Source organism: Dermacentor variabilis, chromosome 2 (genome assembly GCF_050947875.1).
Source record: "Dermacentor variabilis isolate Ectoservices chromosome 2, ASM5094787v1, whole genome shotgun sequence".
Taxonomy (NCBI): Eukaryota; Metazoa; Arthropoda; class Arachnida; order Ixodida; family Ixodidae; genus Dermacentor; species Dermacentor variabilis.
The window spans coordinates 16256424-16273420 of NC_134569.1; the positions used below are offsets into that span (position 1 = coordinate 16256424).

General features: G+C 52.4%; 1 protein-coding gene across 4 annotated transcripts in view; it reads right to left on the reverse strand.

Annotated features, from left to right (window-relative positions):
- Positions 1-16997, reverse strand: part of GckIII (Germinal centre kinase III) — a 181369-nt gene that overhangs the window by 75354 nt on the left and 89018 nt on the right. For 2 of the 4 annotated variants that reach the window (XM_075679764.1, XM_075679759.1), the window contains exon 1: positions 16288-16557. The exons of 1 other annotated variant lie outside the window; for it this stretch is intronic. In XM_075679764.1, coding sequence (XP_075535879.1) covers positions 16288-16542 — 255 coding nt within the window. In that variant the 5' untranslated portion in view covers positions 16543-16557. Of the gene's footprint in view, positions 1-2381; positions 2606-16287; positions 16558-16997 lie in introns of those variants that run through there. One more of the 4 variants, XM_075679761.1, reaches the window with a different exon arrangement.

Here is a 16997-nt window from a genome sequence, read left to right on the forward strand (position 1 = left end):
CAATCCGTCACCCGGTTTTCCTCAACCACATAAGATGGCGCGGTACTCAGGCGCCGAGTTCCTAGGTACTCACTATAGTTTCTAGCATTCGTACACACGTCAACACGGCGTGCCTACGAAGGCTCCTTAGAAATGAATACACCGTGGCGAATCCGAAACTATGCAGACAAAGGTAGAGGAGGGGGGGTCGCTAATGGCAGGTGGAAATGTCCTGCTACTGCCACGAACTCTTCCGCAGCGCAACAGGAGTCCTCATCGCTAGGTGTTTTATAGGCGGTCTCGCTCTCAACAGACTGAAACATGCGTCTCTTTGGTGTACAACAGGATCGACATTCTCGTTCAAAGACAATCCACGCTTGTAGCAGCGTCGTCACTGAGATAAACAACAGAGAAGGATAATACCCCCGTCACGCGGACACCCGCAAACTCCATTTAAGTCCTTCGTCTTCACGTCGAGGGAGTTTCGCTCCGTGTCATACCCCTGACACACGGGCACTCTAAAGTCCTTTAGGTAAGGGGACATCTACCGGAAAGGCGTTCAAGTGCAGTGACACACGACAAAGGAGTATCTCCTTTACGGCAAAGTTTTTTTTCGGGAAAGGAGATCGCGCAACTACTTTTCGAGCGGAAAAGGAGTTACTCTCGCACACAGCGTGCACAACTCGTCAAAAGAAGGAAACCTGCCACACAACTACGGTGCCCATAGGTATTTTTTTTAGCTTGCGAAAATGTTTTAATTGTTAGCGGTAATACAATTTGTCGAATAGTGAAGATTTCCTCTAGCTATACTCTCAAACGCTCGCATAACGTCGCTAATGCCGCCATGTTGAATGCCGGCAGTGTCGTCGTTGTTTGCTGCGCGCATGTGGTGTGTTCACGTCGCGAGATGGAGACTGCACAATCAGCGCCCGCAGGAAACACCCAGAAGAAACCACAGTTGTTGGAATAACATATTGAATAAAACGTGTTACGCCTGCGCGCACAGAGGACGGGACGACAAAGACGTGAAAAAGGACGACAGAAACGTGGGCATCACCAGAATAAACAGCACGCACAGCAAAACACCGGCTGCACTTAGTTGCTGGACCAAGTTAAATGGCTGCTAACAACGCAAACACGCGAATAAAATAAACGACTATAAGCATTATTGGCCATCAACAATGAAAAAATATATTTTTAGGTTCTACAGTAGCTAAGTGTAATTAAATACGCAGATTTTTAAGAATGTTTTCTCTCTTGTGGCTTTAACAGCCAGCGCTATTTTTCTTGCGGCGTTCATCTGAGGAACTACCTAAAGAAGTTCAGTGCGGTGCCGTGTGTCATCGGCGCAACTCCTTTCTGCAAAGGGTCCTTCAGAGTAGCAAAAGGCGTTTACTGGAAAGTACTTTACTTTTGCCCGTGTGTCAGGGGTATTACACGGCCTCCCTTGCGCCAAGGAAGTCAAATGGAGATTTTGGTGAAGGGAGTTCGGCAATGACCATGACCATTACGGCTGGATGGACTACTCTCGTTCCCAGATAGCTACAGATGCGAAGAGCACCACGCTAATAAAATCGTCGTAACTGTCTCACTTACGTATTTTAGCATTATTATTATTATTATTTTTTTTTTGCATTGGGGTTTATACGCCACACAACTGGACTTTTTAAAGCACATAGCGCCTGTACCCTCTACGCCAATGCTTCGCCATGCCGTTCCACCATTTCGTTCGTTTATCCACTTCGTCAGTCATCTGGACTTAGTTAAGCTCGCCGCAAGCAGACGCGCGATTACACAGCAGAGAATCGCAACTCCAAGCGCGCCGGTCGAACAACGCGACCCACGCTGCCGACGCACGAGAGCAAGAGCGCAGTGTGGCCAGCATCGCTTTCAACTTCGCTATGGTGGGAAAACAAGTCTTGCGGTAACATACAGCAAACCTTCTCGCTGTGATTTTATTAGATTACATACTGCGTTAAAAAAACACCACATCTAACTGCTACTGTATACGTGAGCAGTTGCACGCGAAAGTAAGCGCAGCAGCGCCGTTTCTGCCCCATGCGGCGCCCGTCGAAAGCTCGCATTGTGCCGCGTAGCACGGCCGCAACTCCATTGCCGTAAATCTCCATTAGGGAGTTTCATGTCAACGGTGCTCGCGGGTGCCCGTGTGACAGAGATATAAGACTGCGCGGGTAACGCAGTTTCCACGATTTAGGCGTGTGACACTATAGGAACACGTTAATAATAATCGTTACTGCAACGGATATCCGTTAAGGGCTCTGCCGCACGATCGCACTGCACCAGCGTAGCCACTGCTGCACCCAACATTTCTTCCAGCACACTGAAAATGAAGAAAAAGAAGACGGCGTATGCGAAATAACAAGCAGGTTCGAGATACGTACTTCGCGCACACAGACGCGCGCCTGGTCGGACGTGTCCCTATATAACGGTGCAGGCAGCAGCAAGCAGCAGAGTCGGCCGCCGCCTGGCCTCGAGGAAAAAAAGAATCCGGCCGCTCCCATTGTCCGTCAGCGACGAGCCAGGCGGGCCCGCTGCGGCCGCGCGTCCTTCGGCTGCCGCCGACCGCGCATGTGACACGACAAAGACGCGCACCTCCTCTTTCTCATCTGCCGGACGGCCAATAAACCGGCGTACGAGAAGGGCTATTGGCGCGCCTGCCCGCCCACCGCGTGCGACTCCGCAAGCGAGCTTAGCCGGGCACATGCCGCTACGTGCGGCAACATCGCGCACTACAAGCGGTGTACTGCAAAATCCAACGCCATTGTTTCGCAACGCGACACTGGAATGGAAGCTACGAGGCGTGCTTCTGGCGCTAGAGCCTCAGGAGGCTTTGACGCGGAAGGGCGCACGGCGCAATAAGGGCAGGTGCGCTTGCTGCAGGATCGTGCACTGCTTGACGGCAGCTGCGGATTCTGCTCCGGGGCCACATTATTATGAACTGGAGAACGGATAACACGATGGCTGCACACTTGGAGCTCACAGTGTCAGCAGCACTTCGCAGCAGTGGGCGGACGCATCCCTCTTGCCAAGCGTGGCGGGCAAGGAAGCACGACGGCGAAGGGCACTGTTGATCGCGTCCCTTGGCGACACGCATGCGCTGCTTCCCAAGCTACCTTGAGCACAGAATGCCCACTAAGAAGCCATGCGTCCACACCTGTTAACAAAATTCGTCAATCGTAATAGTTCCAAAACTCCGATTCAGAATATACTGTAAACGCTCTCGACGGTTTTTCAGCGTAACTAATTGCAATGACGATCACCAATGGCATCCGCTTTGAAAAGGTAGCGGATTGGGCTCAAGCATGACTGCTCTTCTTTGTGCCTGTTTGCTTGCGCACAAAAGGTTTCAAAAATGGATTGGGCTCGTTGGTATATAAACGTCACAGGGGAATGTGGCGACAAATAGGCGGGGGGTCAATTGACTGACACACCACCTGTGACCGACAAACCGAAACTTGTCGTCACCTGTCCTTTGCTAAAAAGAAATGCTCTGAACGACTAATGCAACTGAAAATTAATTGGTCCAATTACAAATATTCATTTAGCTTTGGCTCCACTACGTGCTTAGACGTTAATTTGTGGTTGATAAAGTGCCGTATTGTAATTATTTCTACTGTGCATAGTCGGCGTAAGTCGCCCAACGATGTTCGCCAGTCACTGTCCAGGCCGGGGAGTGAAAGTAGTATGACTGAAGAGCTCTGCCCGGCCCGACTGAGTGCAACCTGTCAGGCCAAACACCTGACGTGGGTCTGCCAGGCGCACAAAACGGCGCCGAGAAAGCAGCCCCACCTGGGAGACGTGCCGAGCTGGAGCGGGTGCGTGCGAGCGGCGGGCGATGTGCCGTCTCGGCTTTTGTTGCAGGCAACGCGGGCCCTTACGCAGCTTGCCTAAGACCCTACACTCCTCGCAGCGCGTCTTCCAATCTCTTTTCCACTCGCTCGCGAAGGCCAAAGAGCCGCCCTTCCAAAAAAGAAACACCTTCTTCAAACAATCGATTTAGACGGTGTCGAAAACTGTCGCGCAAAATTTATCACCAGAATAGGTGCAACTATTCGCCACCACCAGATTTCCCGTTCAAATCACCATGGAGCTTATCTTTCCCGCTGCAGAAGGTTCGCGCTTGGCAGGCTTTTAGCATCGCTTTTACGAGAGCGCGCACGAACATATAGCCGATATATGGACAGGTGATATAGGTGCAAAGTGAAGAAGACTGACACGCGACATATTACACTGTTGTAAGGATGTCTTCAACAACAAGAACAACAACAACAACAACAACAACAACAATAATAATAATAATAATAATAATAATAATAATAATAATAATAATAATAATAATAATAATAATAATAATAGTGCGTGTTGACCGATGGCGATTCGATGAGAGTACACGAATCTGGCCTCGCCGTCTTCGTGCGGTGTTTCGACCAGCAGGTATATCGGCCTACATATCGCTCGCGAGCCTGCTTTCCACCTGACAAACTGTATGCAACGTTACCTCGACTACATCTCGAGGCATATCGAGGTCGCACAAGAGCGAATATCAACTCCACGTTATTATGAACCGGACGGGACGGGGGAGGGGGCTGCCCATGCAACCTTCTAATATCGTTTCCACCTGCCTCGCCCCGCCATGCGAGGTGACGAGCAGCGCTAGGAATAGAACGAGAGGGAGCCCCTGAAAAGTGGGGTGGCAGCAGCCGTGGTCCGTTATAGAAAGAAGCCTTCCGGCTCGGCGGCGTCCTTGCGGGAAAAAGAAGCCACACGCTAAGGTCAGCCACTTCCTGGTCGTCGCTCGACGCCCGGCCGACGACGCAGGTTTCTTTCCGGAACGCACGAGCACGCACGCACGCACGCACGGGCGTGTGTGCCGGTCGTCCCTTCACGCGGCGCTCCCTTCCGTGTGGCGTGGCAGCAGCAGCGCGCTAATCCCGTTGACGACGACAACGGACGCGCTGCTGCGCTATTTCGAGAAGGACGGACGCGCGCAGGACCTTCGGTCAAAGAAGAAAGGGACAACCAAAAGGCTCGCGGGTGAGGAGGCTCGAAGTCGCGAGAGAAGAACACGGCCCGTGCCACGCTTCTTGACACGCGTCGTGCTAATATTGGAACAGTAGATGACCCGAGCGGGGACGGAATAACCGAGAGATATAGCAAGCAGGGATGACGGCTGAGGACATGGCGACGACGCGAGCGGGGGTTGTTCGCAAGGCCCGAAGAAAAACTCGGTGCACATGAAAGGGAGCGGTAACGAGTGACTGAGGAACCGTCACGCGTCTCGGGGCCCAGCTACTGATTCGGATGAGACAGACAATGGTCGCGGTAGGACAGCGCTTTTCCACTGCCGTGGGTGACGACAGCGGCGACAGAGACGCGAGCAGCGTGACACGCAACGAGGCGCGCTGCCTTGTGACAGTGCCGACTGCACCGATGCCAGTTGTGTATTTCTTGTCTTTTAAGCGCTCAAGTCATCAGCAAGTACGTCCCTCTTGTTTCTTTCTTCTAGTAGTGGGCAAGATGGATTATGTGGTGGGCTATCATTTGAGTTACGTTTAAAAGAAGGGCAAAAGCAACGCAGCAATCGTATTTATGGCTTTACTTTCTCCAGCTACATTTTACACGCCCCCAAGCAGTTCAGGGCAAACACTTTTTTTTTTGTCCCTACGCGTTCTTTTAATGTGATCGCAGTACACGGCGCGAAAACGCAAGAGAAATCCCCAACAGGCTTCTCTCGCAGTCTGTCCTGCGGTCGTGCAGCCTCTCGCGGTACGTACGACAGGTGTACGACACCCTCTGGGGGAAAAAATGCAGGTCGTCCATGCACGAACGAGAGCGGGTGGCTCAGCAGTTCTGGAACTCTCGACGCTTTTCAGGTGTCAATGTTTGGGACGTAGGATAACTTCATTTATCATTTTAAGCCTTTAACCGCCGTTCGGCGCGACGTACGATGACAATGGAGTCCGACACAAAGGGACAGTTACAAATTTGTACGGCTGAATGGGACGGTCTCAATTCTGCTCAAACGGCGCGCAAACGTGTCGGGCAGCCGGTGCGGCTCATCGAACGCGATGGCCCTCGAACGTGTGGTCCCACAGCAGAACGTTTGCAAGCGCAAGCAAGCGCTTTTACTGGCGAACTCGAACACATCGGTCAAACAGCCTCCCGGGAAAAAACAATAGGACTTGAACCCACTCGGACGTTCAGGTTCTGCCGCACCGGGCCACGTCCTCACGATGGCCTCCTTTTTTGGGGGGACCGAAAGAGTCGAAGGCCCGCCAGTGCAAAGTCGTGACGCAAGCCCTCGAACAAGGATGCCCATGCGCGACGCACGCGAGTCGCAGACGAATGAATAAAAAAAAAAAGGAAACGACACAAAGGCGGCCGCGATGCTGCGCCGCGACCTGGGCGGCAGCATCCGGCGGCGCATGAATGCCGGGGAAGCAGGCACAGGCGAAGCAACAGCGCGCTCGCATCGCAGCCGAGTCGTAACCAAAGGAGAGGCAAGGCCGCGCCAGACACAAAAGCGGGAGGCGCGTGCCGGCCCGTCGGCGAAGACGAAACGGGCGGCCCACCTCCTCCCTTTGCGCGTATATGGTACGCATATACCCTACGCGTCCACCCACGCGAATCCATTCGGAGGCGCCATTACGGAGGCTGCATTCCACGCTACCCACTCTTCTTCCTCCGCCAGTCGCCAAAGAACGCGTCGGCCTAGAAACGCTTTCACATCGAAACAAATGTCCGAAAGGAGAGACGACAATAACAACACAGAAGCGGACGCGCTCGAGTTCCTCTCGTCGAACGCGATACACTTGCCGCGGCGTGCTCGTATACGGCACCGTGCCATACGCGGCGATCCCTCTTCGACGGCATAACGAGTGCCGACCCTTGCGCGACCAACGAGTCTGAGACATCTAGTGCAAAATCAGGAGGAGGATCAACTGTCCGGTAACAGGTTGTTGGGGGGATGTGCAACTTGCTGGGCTGCGTCGGTCTGAGTGGGGTGGACCGTGGACATTCACATACATGTCTCCGATTTCAGTCCACATGCTCAAGTTGTAACCATATTATTGCACTCTGCATTTTTGCAGCGCCTATAAGGTGCACTATAGAGGCCGGATAACCTATGCAAAATGGTAATCCATGAAAAGGTAAGCAGAATAAAACACCATTCTGCGGGTGCGACGTATAAGTAGAGGTGGGCGGGTACCAGCTTTATCGAATTCGACTAGTAAGTATCGAATATCACATCTAATAATCAAACGCAGGCACATACATTTACTGCAGAGACATAATTATTAGGTAACAACGATAATTATGTACCACGTATGCTTGTACTGATAGCACAGAAAAGGCAGCCAACTATCACGGACAGTTAGGGTCAGTTTTAGACTCAATATCACTCATTGTCATTAAGAGAAGTGCACGAATAGCCTTTTAACATCTTCGGAGCCTGGTTGCAAACAAGTCTTCCAAGAAAGAGTGGCTGCTCTATGATTAGCTTTCCAAAAACGCTAATAAACAAATGTTTCTTGGAAGAAAAAAAGAAAGATTAGAATTGTGAAAAGAAAAGAAGAAGCTGCTGAAGGACTTGTGTGCCGTAGAAACATGTAAAGGAGATCGCTGCAAGAACACATCACTGGCTATGGCGTAGACGATAAAACTGCTACATGACTATAGGCTGAAAAACACTAAATTACAGACTACAAACAAAAATCACAGGTTGTCATGCAGGTTTCCGCCGCGAAACCGAAAACAAAGCTTGCATTACCAATTATGTTTCTGCATTGCTTCGAGGTCTACTGTCGTTGTTTCCCTTCTGTTAACTTGCCATAATTAATTTAGCAGACAGAGAACAGTGAGCGGACTTTCATAGACGGTTTCTGCGAAATGTTTGTTTAGTTGCAATACTCGAACACACCGAATAGTTCATTTCCGAATACGAGTAGTTAGCGTGTAATATTCGACTCGTTATTCTAAACTTGGAATATCCCCCTCTAATAGGAAGGCCTAAACAAAGCTATGGAACAAGTACAGCAAAGCTCAGACGCTGTTCGCAAGTGGTAATGACGCACTTGGACGAATCAGTAGAGCATAGTAGAGTGTCGGAACCATTGCGTCGTAAGCCGAACACCACAACTCCACCAACTATACATCGAAGCCACACAGCTGGGCCGGTATCATATGAATTGCTTTCGCACGGTTCTTCTAATCCTTTATCATCCGCCTTTCAAGATCAGCCGGTCGTGATAACGTAGGCGGAGGGCCGCTCCAACCACTGACGCGAGAAAATGAATATAGCATTAAAATAGAGTAGCCACGTTATCTCAGCCCAAAATGGCAAAAATTGGTGACAGAGGTGTTCAACTACAGCAAAGCGGAACACCCCAGGCTCACCTCCCCCCCACACACACGCTCGCCGCCTGCCGTTTTCGCAACAGAACTTCGCAACCCAAGCGTGCGCGCAGCTACGAACCCGCTCGAATCTTTCCAGGCAGCGCAGTCAAGCGCGCTTCGTCCCGATGTGCCCACCATAATACGCAGACCTACGGCGGGATGCGCACAGACCGGGCACCGGTCCACGAACGCCCATTCGGCCATGGATGACGCCAGCTAAAGGGGCGCACACGCATATGTGACGAGGCAAACTGGCTGCTGTCGTGCGAGCGGGAACATCTTGCTTCGGTGAGCAGAAGAACGGAAAGACCACTGTTTGATCTTGCGGGTTTCTTTTGCAGGTATCTCGCGCCAGTCATCGCCCATTGTGCGGCTAAAGGGGGGGGGGGGGGCTGCGATTGTGTTCGCGCAGCACCGGGCCGGGCACACGCAGTCACGGCTCGCGCACAAGACCAGCAGTCGCGGAAAGCCTGCCGATGAACCGTGATGTACGGGAAGACCGAACTGAACGACACACGCAGGCCCGCAAGGATGAGCGTGCGAGGTAAGTTGCGCGCACATTCTCGGGCACACCTCGGGTGCAGCAGGGCGCGATGCTGCAGAACACTGCGAAATGGCAAATGTCAGAGACGCAGCATACGGGATCGCGCATGACGTACACAAGCGTTCGGCGATCACTTAAGTTGTACGTACAACCCCACACAACGTACTGAAAGATTACGAAATCGTATCCGTACACGTCCCGCGAAGTCCTCACGTTACTTTAGAGGATAGCTGTTAACTGGCGAAGCGCTTCCGTGCCTATGACGTGAAGGAAACTAGGTTTGGGCGTCGACATCTGGAAATATAGCCCTGGAATTATGCACTCGTCGCGCCACGAAAACGTCTCAACCACAGCGTCGCGCATTTACCATACTGCACGCGTGACACAGGCGTCATGGGAACACGGAGGGAGGTGTCCGCAGAGCGCGCCTTTGGCAACGGCGCCGTCGAGCCGAAAGACAGCGCTTTCAGGCAGCGAGCTTGGAATACTTGTATGCAGCCGACTCAACGCGAAGCGGCGGTCGGCCAATAACGGCACACGCAAACAAACGCGCATTCCATGGCTCAAGGCCATTGGGAGGATGCCGTACCACGCGCAATGAGATAGGCGCGTTTTACATCTTCATCGCCATCTTACGGTGCCGCGAGCGACCTTGATGGGCGTTGCGTATATTTCAAGCCTGGAACCACGTTTGCTTGGGGCCCAAGAAGCGAACGCGCGCAGTACAGTGACTCCAACGAGCGTCGCTTCGCTGACATATGGCTCGGGACCCGACACGTACAAACAAGTCCCGCGAACACGCACTGAAAGGGATGCGAGGGAGGTCACTTGTGCCACACTTCCCACACAAAACGGAACGCGAGAGTGACATTGCTCGCAGTCGATGCTAGTTAAAGGAGCACTAAAGAGAAATAAGTTAACCTTCGTAAGTAAATTACCCTTTTTAAATGACACACAAATCCATGCACTGTTACCGCAAAAGGACGCTTGGCAAGCCAGAAACAGTTTCGAAAGAACGTTCACGAGTCAAGCGAAATGTATCGCGAATTCATCCTTTGTTCACTTGGCGGGAGCCCCGTATATTTCCCTTCCACATTACCACAGCCTGGTGCACGGCCACCAAGCGATCACGTGGCTATAATTCGAAGTCAACGCTTTCTTCATTAACATTCACATGCGCCACGGCAAGGAAAAAAAATTAAAACTCCGCGGGCCACGAGTACACATCGCGCATCGGCGCGGCACCGCGCGTGCGCTTCGGACGGTAGCCAATCGTCCCGCGATGACGGCACACCGCCACACGGCGGCGGCGCCGTACATGCGCGCACCGCTGTTGCCAGGCCTGCTCGCACAGCCACGTCAGCGCCGGCAGTCGGCGCGCGGCAAGCGTGCGCGCAAGCGAAATGGCACGCAGCCGTAGCAGGAACGTGCGGTCCGCAAATATGCCATATGTACAGGCGTGCGCTCAGTTACAGCGCGAACAGAGAATGGCGTACGCGCTCAAGATCGAAGCATTCGATACGCGCTCACCTTGCGCCGAATCGGCAACGATGCGGTGGCCGCGGCTAAAGACGAACGCGATGGGGTTCCACAATTACGCCGTGAGTGTACGTCTCGCGAAACAACTCCCGCGGTGTCTGCTATATACGCTGCCGTGCGTGACCAGGGGTGGGGGTAGTCTCTTTCGACAGTGTGTCCATCCGTGTTTCGATCCTTCGAAGCCGACGGAGCGGAACATAAGAGCGCAAGCTACAACTGCGGATATGATTTAGGAGATAATTAATGAGCCGCTTGTTATCGTGAGGATATAAAGTAGTGACCAATGCGACGTTCGCACGCATCAAAAAGTGGCCAACGTGTTCCGAGTCGGCATCGCCGCACGATTCGTTGCCGCCAGCCTTGCACTGCATGCCGCGACGACCATCGAGTCGCGTCGATAAACGCGAGCTCTTCCTCCTCCAGTGAAGATCGCATACAGCGTTCGAAACCGCAAGCGTACTTTCGACGACCAATTTTGGATGAGACGGCTAGCATCTTCTCGTAAGCGCCGGATTCGTTGTGCGATTGCAAAAATTAGCGCGCGCGTTCAGGCACGAGCGAGTCACAAGTATACTGGTCAATAATCCCCAATTATCATTCAACCGAGAGGCCAAGCAATAGCGACTCAAAGGAGCAGTGTAGCAATGTAATAAACAGCGAGATTCGGTAAGCTCCTCGTCTTCCACGAATTTGTCAACGTCGCTAGAGGAGAGATGTAAAATTTCATAAAATTTTAAAGGGCGTGAAAAACACTTGCTGCTTTCGTGTTTTTTTTTTTTTCAGAAAAATGCGAAAAACTGAAAGACGATTGCTCACAAAGCTATGAAAAACTAGACAATTTCTCTAAAATTGAAAATAGTATATTCGTTACATTATTGCACCACGAAAGTCCCAGCAGAGCTTCCGAATTAAAAACTAGGGCGCGATTTCACGTCAAGGCATTGATTTCACATCAGACCGTCAAGACCGACATTTGTATCAATCTCTGTCCCATTCATTCGAGCTTGAGGCGTCAACGCTTCTCTGTGCAGCGGACGAAGCCTTTCGGATATTGAGGTTCGTGCGCACGTACACAAGCTTTTGCACGCAATCCCCTGCGAGCCTGTTGCGCAGATTGGTGTGCACATTTCCAAACTCGGAGGAGTTTCTTTCACATGCCCCAGAGGAAAGGGCTATCGCCAGTACGCGACGGATGAGGGGGTTCAAGGGTTGGTTGAAGAAAAGTCCCTGCCACCCCGTGGATGGATGCAGGTGCTTCGCGGACTGCCAGACTCCTTCTTTTGACCATACTTTCAGATAAGGCGAAAGGAGTCGCATCGCAACAGAATTCTGCGGGGAAGTTTTTTTTTTTCAATTTTATTCTGGGTAAAAAAAAAAAAACTAAAGATAAAGGAAGCGTCTGCTTCCCGAAATTGCCAATGGTTTTTTCAACCGCTTGCATCTCTACGCAGGGGTGGTACTTTGCCAAAGTTTTTTTGGACACTCAATCTAGCGATCAAGAAATAGCGTCGGTTCAAGGAGAGAGATACCAAGTATTTTTTGAAAGTGTTCCCTGAAACAGCCTGTATAATTCAACTTCGTTAACAGTCGATTCTTTTGTCCGCACGGGTACCACGGCGTGATGCGCTGCTACAAAGGGCGTCTCCAATAATGTAACAAAGAATGAAGAAAAAAAAGGAGGAGGATGCGGACGAACGAGAAAGTTGCGAGCTCATAGCAGTAGATCTTGAACGCATATAAGAGCGTGTGCTCCCCTCCCCGCCCTTTTTACCGTCGAGACGAAAAGGCGCGCAAAAGAAAGCCGCGCGAATCGCACGCACCGACTTCGTTTCTCGACGCGGCACACACCGGTGTCCCCGCGCTCGCGGCGACGTTGCGCGCAGGCTCGCCAGAATAGCGCTGCACGTGATGCCGAGAGAGTGCGCGGTACATCCGCGCAGGTCGAGCGATATAAGTTAGGGTGAAGGCCACGCCCCTGATTTGCAGGGGCGATCGTAATTTCTATTATGTCGGAAGCGACTCCGGGCCGTATAAGTGCAAGATAAAATTCTAAGGGTGTTTAGATAAACCCCCTCGGAGACCTCGAAGAGAAATACGACGCAGGAGATCTCAGCTCGCGAACTGCTACGTACATACGTCCAAATTACACCCGCCGCCGGAAAGCAACGAAACCTTCAGCGAGCGTCATGCGGCGTGCTCATTCTATTAGGAAGCGAATGTTTCCACGAACGGCGTTAAATTGTTAAAGGCCGACAATGACACAGCGGCTAAAGCGCGCCTCGGGCTTCGCCAAGTGCGGCCCGCAGAAGTGTACGCCAAGGACAAAGCGCCGACCCGTCGATAATCACGCATAGCGGGGCTTTAATCCAGTGCCGACTCACGCCGCACACGACGTCTGTACAAAGGCGCGGTTACGTCACAACCGACACCCCGCTAATTGCCGTCGCCCAGCGCGTGCATGCAGTTCGCGTGCGAAGGTTTAAAGCTGCGCGCGTTTCCGCGTCCTCGGTGCGTAGCCTTTATCCCCCCCTCCCCCGATTCGAGGCCTTCGATTGGGGCCCGCTTTAGGACCAGCGAGAACGCCGTGCGGCTGTTTTTCAGAGCAGCGAGACGGGGAATGGCGATTGGGAAAAGCGGCGCCGAAACAGCAGAGATCTGCAGATGCAACGCGGCAGACCCAGAGGCTCTGTATACCCGACGCGCACCGTGGCACTTAATCCGCCGGGCGATCGCGCTGCTGCCGGCCGTTGTTACGGGGTTGCGCACGCGCTTTTTTGGCCGACGCAAGGCCCGAAGCGAGGCTATGCAGTATACACCGTCGCGCAGGGGAAAAGAGAATCGGCGTTAAGCGCGTTTCCCCGTTCTCTTTCCGGGTCACTCGACGCCGGAACGAGAAAAGATTAATTTTCCGCGACCAGCGGCCGGCAGTCGTTAGGGCAAGAGTTCACGTCCACGCCGCAGCCCCGATGGCGCGATAGGCCAGCGCTGCTGTACGAGCTTGTGTACGCATCAAAAAGAAAAGGAAGAAAGGAAAGAAAGTTATTTCCGTGCATGCTGAACGCCTGCGCACGGCAGCACAACGCAGACGCGAAATACGCGCGCGCTACTCTTGCGCACAGATCCACCATCGCTCGCGCAGCAGCGCCCACTGAGCGCGAAGACGCTGCAGGAGGTCCACCGTGCGCAGGCCACTAAACGACAGATGTGGTACGTCGGATCCGAACCAGCCGCCACGCTCGTTGCAATGACTCCTCGGTACTATTCCTGAGGAGATCACCACATACTTGTTACACACCGTGCGTAACCATTGCAAACGCTTGCTCTTGCGGTCATCGTGCTTAAACATCTCGTAAAACTCGGCGCGTTCGGGCTCGAACACCACCACCTATAGGTGGTGTTGGCTCTAACAAATCTCCCGGACACATGCCCGTCAAATAAAACAAAGAAAACTCGGCAAATGATGCTCAGTGACACCGCTGAGGCTAACGCACGCAATTATCGACTTAACGTTACGTTGGGGCCGTAGCGTACAACAACAGCTGCGAAGTAACTCGAAACGGCGAAACGGCGAAATTACTCGAAATAACGGCGGCGTTCTGTCAGCGGTTTCCAATGGAAGACTGCTGCACTCAAAACACTGCTTCGAGAGGCGCGCTAAAAGATCGTCATCTGTGTGTGAGCGGCAGCCCTATCGCCTCATCCGACGCGCAGCTATAGCGGCGTACTTGTGAAGGGACAGGTACTATTGCGCTCGATCCATACGAGTTGCAACACCAGAGTCGCGCGTCGCCGTGTGGCAGCATGCCAGCGCCTAGAAAACAAACTGAACACCTTATACGTTACGTATACGCTATGCTGTTACTATGTATACTCATACAGTTTCGTGCTTAATATAAAGAGAGTTTTATTTAGGCGATACAGATATTTTATTGAAGAAAGGTAATGAGCGTGGCGTTCTTGCAGACGAGTTTCTAGGCGAGGCGAACATACTTTGCCGTTAATAACGTGAGCTTTAAATGACTAATTAACAAAACATCCTGAACTTCTTTATTACTGCATGCTGTGGGAGCAGTTGTCTAAATGGCTAATTTGAAGGCAAAGACATTTTCATGCGGTCCTATTTTTTTTGTTTACATTAAAAATCGCCCCTAATTCGAGATATTCACCATAAAGCTCCCACACTCAATCGAGGCAACATCGAGACAGCGCGTCCCGCTGCTCGTGAGACGGCAACGCCCCACAAAGAATTTGCGCGGGGCGAAGCTTGAATGATCGCATGCCGCAGCGAATCCCGACCCGACACACGGCCGCACATGCTGGCCAGGCAAAGCCCGCCGTCGTATCGGTAGCTGCCGCGACCGGCCGGTACACAATCGGTTTCCAACGGCCTTGCGCTGTAGTCGCGAAGCCGGCGTTTCGGTCTGACTTGATGGCGGGGCCGCCTGTTATGAGCTCCCGCGGCGCTCCGTTTCGGTAGTGTCTGGATTCACCGTTGAAATTTGATGATAAATATCTCGCATTAGGTGCGATCTTAAAGAAATTAGGGTGCACTAAAATATGACTGCCTTGAATTTCACCATATAAACAACTTTCCTTAAGGAACTAATAGAAAAGATGTCTTTCTTTCTTTTTTAACTAGCCATCTGAATTTCACGCTGTTAGCGGCAAAGTATATCCGCCTTGTCTACGAACTCGTTTGCAAGAACGCCATAAAAAATATGTACTGTCTAAAAAAAAAAAGAAACTTTATACTGCTACATGTATGATGTTACATATTTTGTTTATATATCGTACGTAACTCATTTTTGATCCGCCCCTGCTATGTCTCGCATTGAGATGGCAGCATTTGTCAATAAAATAAAAATCCCAAACCTGCTCGATGAGAAATGTGCCTAAAGTACGATAGTGTGACTTCTCAAGGAACTGGGCAGAGAATGGTCACGCTGGGAGTGGGCGCGCTCAAGAAAGCGCGACAAGAAAGCAATACCACTGCTGTCATTTGCGCCAACAAACGTCGAAATAAAGATCAAAATGCAAGTTCCTTCACATTCAACACCACTGTCCTGATGACTTCTTTCTCCATCGCACTAAATCGCCACCTCCGCGAAAGCTGCGCAATAAGGCGGTGTTGAAACAGTGCGTTATCGGTCGGATCAATGAATAAACGGGATACGACGATTCAATCGGAAGCCTGACCGTAAGAAGCATTTACACAACATATGCATCTCAAGATCAAGACGGACGGTGCTGGAGCTGTGGCATTCGCACGTGCTCGACAGCAGTCCGATGCAGCCGAACTTAATGAAGCTGAAACTGCACGCGCGCTCAACGAGCCATCGCTGGACCATTTCGGCCCCTCGGATGGTTTCGGCGTTAGTATAAAGACAACAAAACGCTTCAGCATATCGTCGCCGTTACCGTTACAGCACCTGCCATGTGGCACGTATACCCGAATTAGCAGCAGTAAAAACTTAATCCGAAAGAACCTCGGAAGACTTGTTGACGAGGATGTGCTGGTGATTTAGTTGGTTGACCATTACCATTTCAAATATAGCGAACTTGTTGATACATAGACAAACACTATGCAAACAATTAAGCCTCGTGCTCCGATGCCTGCTCGTCCATGAAAAACGTAATCATAAGATGCTCGCTATGCTAACGCAAGACTATTTTAACTGTTCATTCGAGAAGTTATACTCAAGTCATGCTCGGTCACCTGACATCTTAATACGCATGTGCACACACAGTTGCTGCACACACGGAACAAGACACCTCTCTCTGCTGAGGCGCTGCGCATTATCACTCACAAACTGCGAGGCGTCGTATCCCTTGAGGAAGGGGTTGCCCGCCGGCTGCGTCCACGTCCTCCACTTGAGGAACGACTGGTGGTGGTAGCCCCACTGCTGGTAGCCGCCGGACGGCTGCCACGGCGGCGGGGGCGCGGCGGCAGCGGCCAGCGCCTGGTACGAGCCGTAGGTGCCGCCGCCCCACACGCTGTGCGCGCTGCCGCCGCCACCGAAGCTGGTGCGCGTCAGGACGTGGTGCTCCTGGCGCGACGGCATGCTCACCACCAGGCGCCGAGAAAAGAAACCCAGCTTCGATGCGCGCGCGCGCCTTCACCAGTGTGCGACAAGCCGCCTCACGACCCAGTCGTCGTGGAGAGCCGTGCCATGGAGAGCGGTCCAGTGGCGACAGCGATCGGTCCCTGACGACTTGACGGAGTGCGGCGAGTCAGCGAAGTACGCCTCCGCGGAGAAACGTATGTACCGGTCTTCGTGTCGTTCCGCCGAACGTGTTCACGGGGGACACAGCGGTTGACGCCTCTCCGTCACTCGGACGAAAGCGGCCGTAGGGGGGACGACCGCCTCCGAGCGGCCCCTCGAGATTCCGATCTTCGGGAGCACGCCGCGCTGTGTCGAAGCGGCGCTTGGCGATCGGCGGGCACTTTCGCGGTCTCTGAGGCACACACAAAAGTGCGCAGACGGGGGCGCACTTCCGCTTGTTGGCCGCCGGCGGC